The sequence below is a fragment of the Phascolarctos cinereus genome, unplaced genomic scaffold (assembly GCF_003287225.1).
Source record: "Phascolarctos cinereus isolate Bilbo 61053 unplaced genomic scaffold, phaCin_HiC Scaffold_726;HRSCAF=1367, whole genome shotgun sequence".
Lineage (NCBI taxonomy): Eukaryota > Metazoa > Chordata > Mammalia > Diprotodontia > Phascolarctidae > Phascolarctos > Phascolarctos cinereus.
This window is the reverse complement of record NW_027556098.1, coordinates 421,379,172-421,381,233: the sequence shown is the minus strand read 5'-3', so window position 1 is coordinate 421,381,233 and position 2,062 is coordinate 421,379,172. Positions and strand designations below refer to the sequence as shown.

At 42.2% G+C, this 2,062-nt stretch overlaps 1 protein-coding gene across 1 annotated transcript; it reads right to left on the bottom strand.

The window, feature by feature from the left end:
• Positions 1-873: 873 nt before the first annotated feature.
• LOC110220228 (olfactory receptor 2AJ1-like) lies at positions 874-1,818 on the bottom strand. Its single transcript, XM_021004199.2, has one exon. It carries the CDS (start codon positions 1,816-1,818, stop codon positions 874-876), a length of 945 nt encoding a protein of 314 aa, XP_020859858.1.
• Positions 1,819-2,062: the final 244 nt, after the last annotated feature.

The window sequence follows — 2,062 nt, the reverse complement described above, 5'->3', positions numbered from 1 at the left end:
CATGAACTAAATTCAACACATAAATAGGATTGCCAATAGATTGTCTTTGGGGAGGCAAATATGTCAGTTGGTTGAGTAGATCTTGTTGCATATTTAAAGGTAACAAGAAACATCACATTTTGGTGCCTCAAGTCAAAAAATGCATGAACGCTACTTGGGATATTTTCCACAGAGTTCTGATAGGTCATCCATGAGCACAGAGCCATTGTGCCGACCTCATTGTTGCGCACCTCTGAAATCTGGACAGTCTACCAGCACCATGCCAGGAAGCTGAATCACTTCTATTTGAATTGTCTTAGGAAGAGTTTGAAAATCACCGGGCAGGACAACATAGCAGACACTGAGGTCTTTCCTGAACTAAACTGCCAAGGATTCAAACTCTACTGCAGACAGCATAACTCCAATGAGCTGGCCATGTTGTTCTAATGCTAAACATATGCTTGCCAAAAAGACTATTTTATGGAGAACTCACACAGGGCAAGTGCTCACATGGTGGTCAGAAGAAATGATATGAGGACACTCACAAAGTCTCTCTCAAGAACTTTGGAACTGATTGTGTGACATGGGAGACACTGTCACAGGACCGCTCAGCATGGCATGCCCTCCTCGGAGAAGGTGCTGTGCTCTATGAGTAAAGAGGAATTGAAGTAGCTCAAAAGAAATATGAGATACACAAATTTAGAGAAGCCATCCCAAATGTTGACCTGGACTATTTGTGCCCAACCTGTGGTAGAGAATTCTGAGCTCATATCGGTCTTGATCAGCCACAGTCAGACACACTGTAATTTGACTCTAGCACAGTGATGGCATTGTGGCCCTCTTCCAGAATGAAGGACAACAACCATGGATGTTGAATCTCATTTTAAATCAATCTTAATTTCTGTACATTAGTGCTTTTTCTAAAACCTTCTTCAGGGCACATAGGACATCTTTATTTCTGAGGCTGTAGATAATAGGGTTGAGCATGGGAGTAAGAATGGTATAGAAGATGGCTAAGATCTTGTCCTGACCAGGAGTATGATAGGATTTTGGCCTCACGTATGTAAAGATAAATGGTCCATAGTACATGACAACCACAGTCAGGTGGGAGGAACAAGTGGAGAAGGCTTTTTTTTGGGTCTCCACGGATTTAATGTGAAGCACGGTACATAGAATCTGACCATACGAGGCAAGAATGATGGAAAAGGGAATTAGGAGGAAAAACATAGCACTCACATAGACTCCTCTTTCATAGTGTGATGTGTCAACACAGGAGAGTTTCAACATGGCTGGGATTTCACAGAAAAAGTGGTCAATGCCCCTTGTGCCACAAAAGGGGAGGTGCAGTGCATAAGTTGTGTGAATTGTAGAGTTGATGGTTCCCACAAGCCAGCATCCAGCAGCCATGAGGACACTGATCTGATGGTTCATGAGGCTGGGATAACGCAATGGGTGGCAGATGGCTACATAGCGATCATAGGACATGGCTGCTAGAAGAAGACATTCAGCACCTGAAAAGAGGAGGGAGAGGAAGATCTGGAACCCACAACCTGCAAATGTGATGGACTGCTGGCCAGATATGAAGTTACTGGCCATCTTGGGAACAATGTTGGAGATGTGCAAGATATCCATGAAGGAGAGATGGCTGAGAAGGAAATACATTGGAGTATGGAGCCGAGTGTCGAGGCGGATAAGAAGAATCAAGACTGTGTTTCCCATAATTGCTACCATAAAAATGACGAGAATAAGCATTAAGAACAGCATTCCATACCGGCTTGGATGCAATAATCCTAGTAGGATGAAATCTCTAGTAAAAGTCTGATTCTTTTCCTCCCACATCAGTATTATTTCACTTTTCACCTAAAGCCCAAAAGACAAGTTTTCGAAAAGGAAGATGGTAAAAATACAGCCATAACTGAGTCTATGATTGTCAGCAAGTCATTTCATTGATTTAGGTCAGGAAGGTGCAACTCAAAGAAATCAATCAAATGAATTATTTGAATTAACTGAGTCCTTGGGATGATCAATTCATTGACTGAAGTGCTGAAAAAAATCAACTTAGCTTAGCTGAGTTGTTCTACAT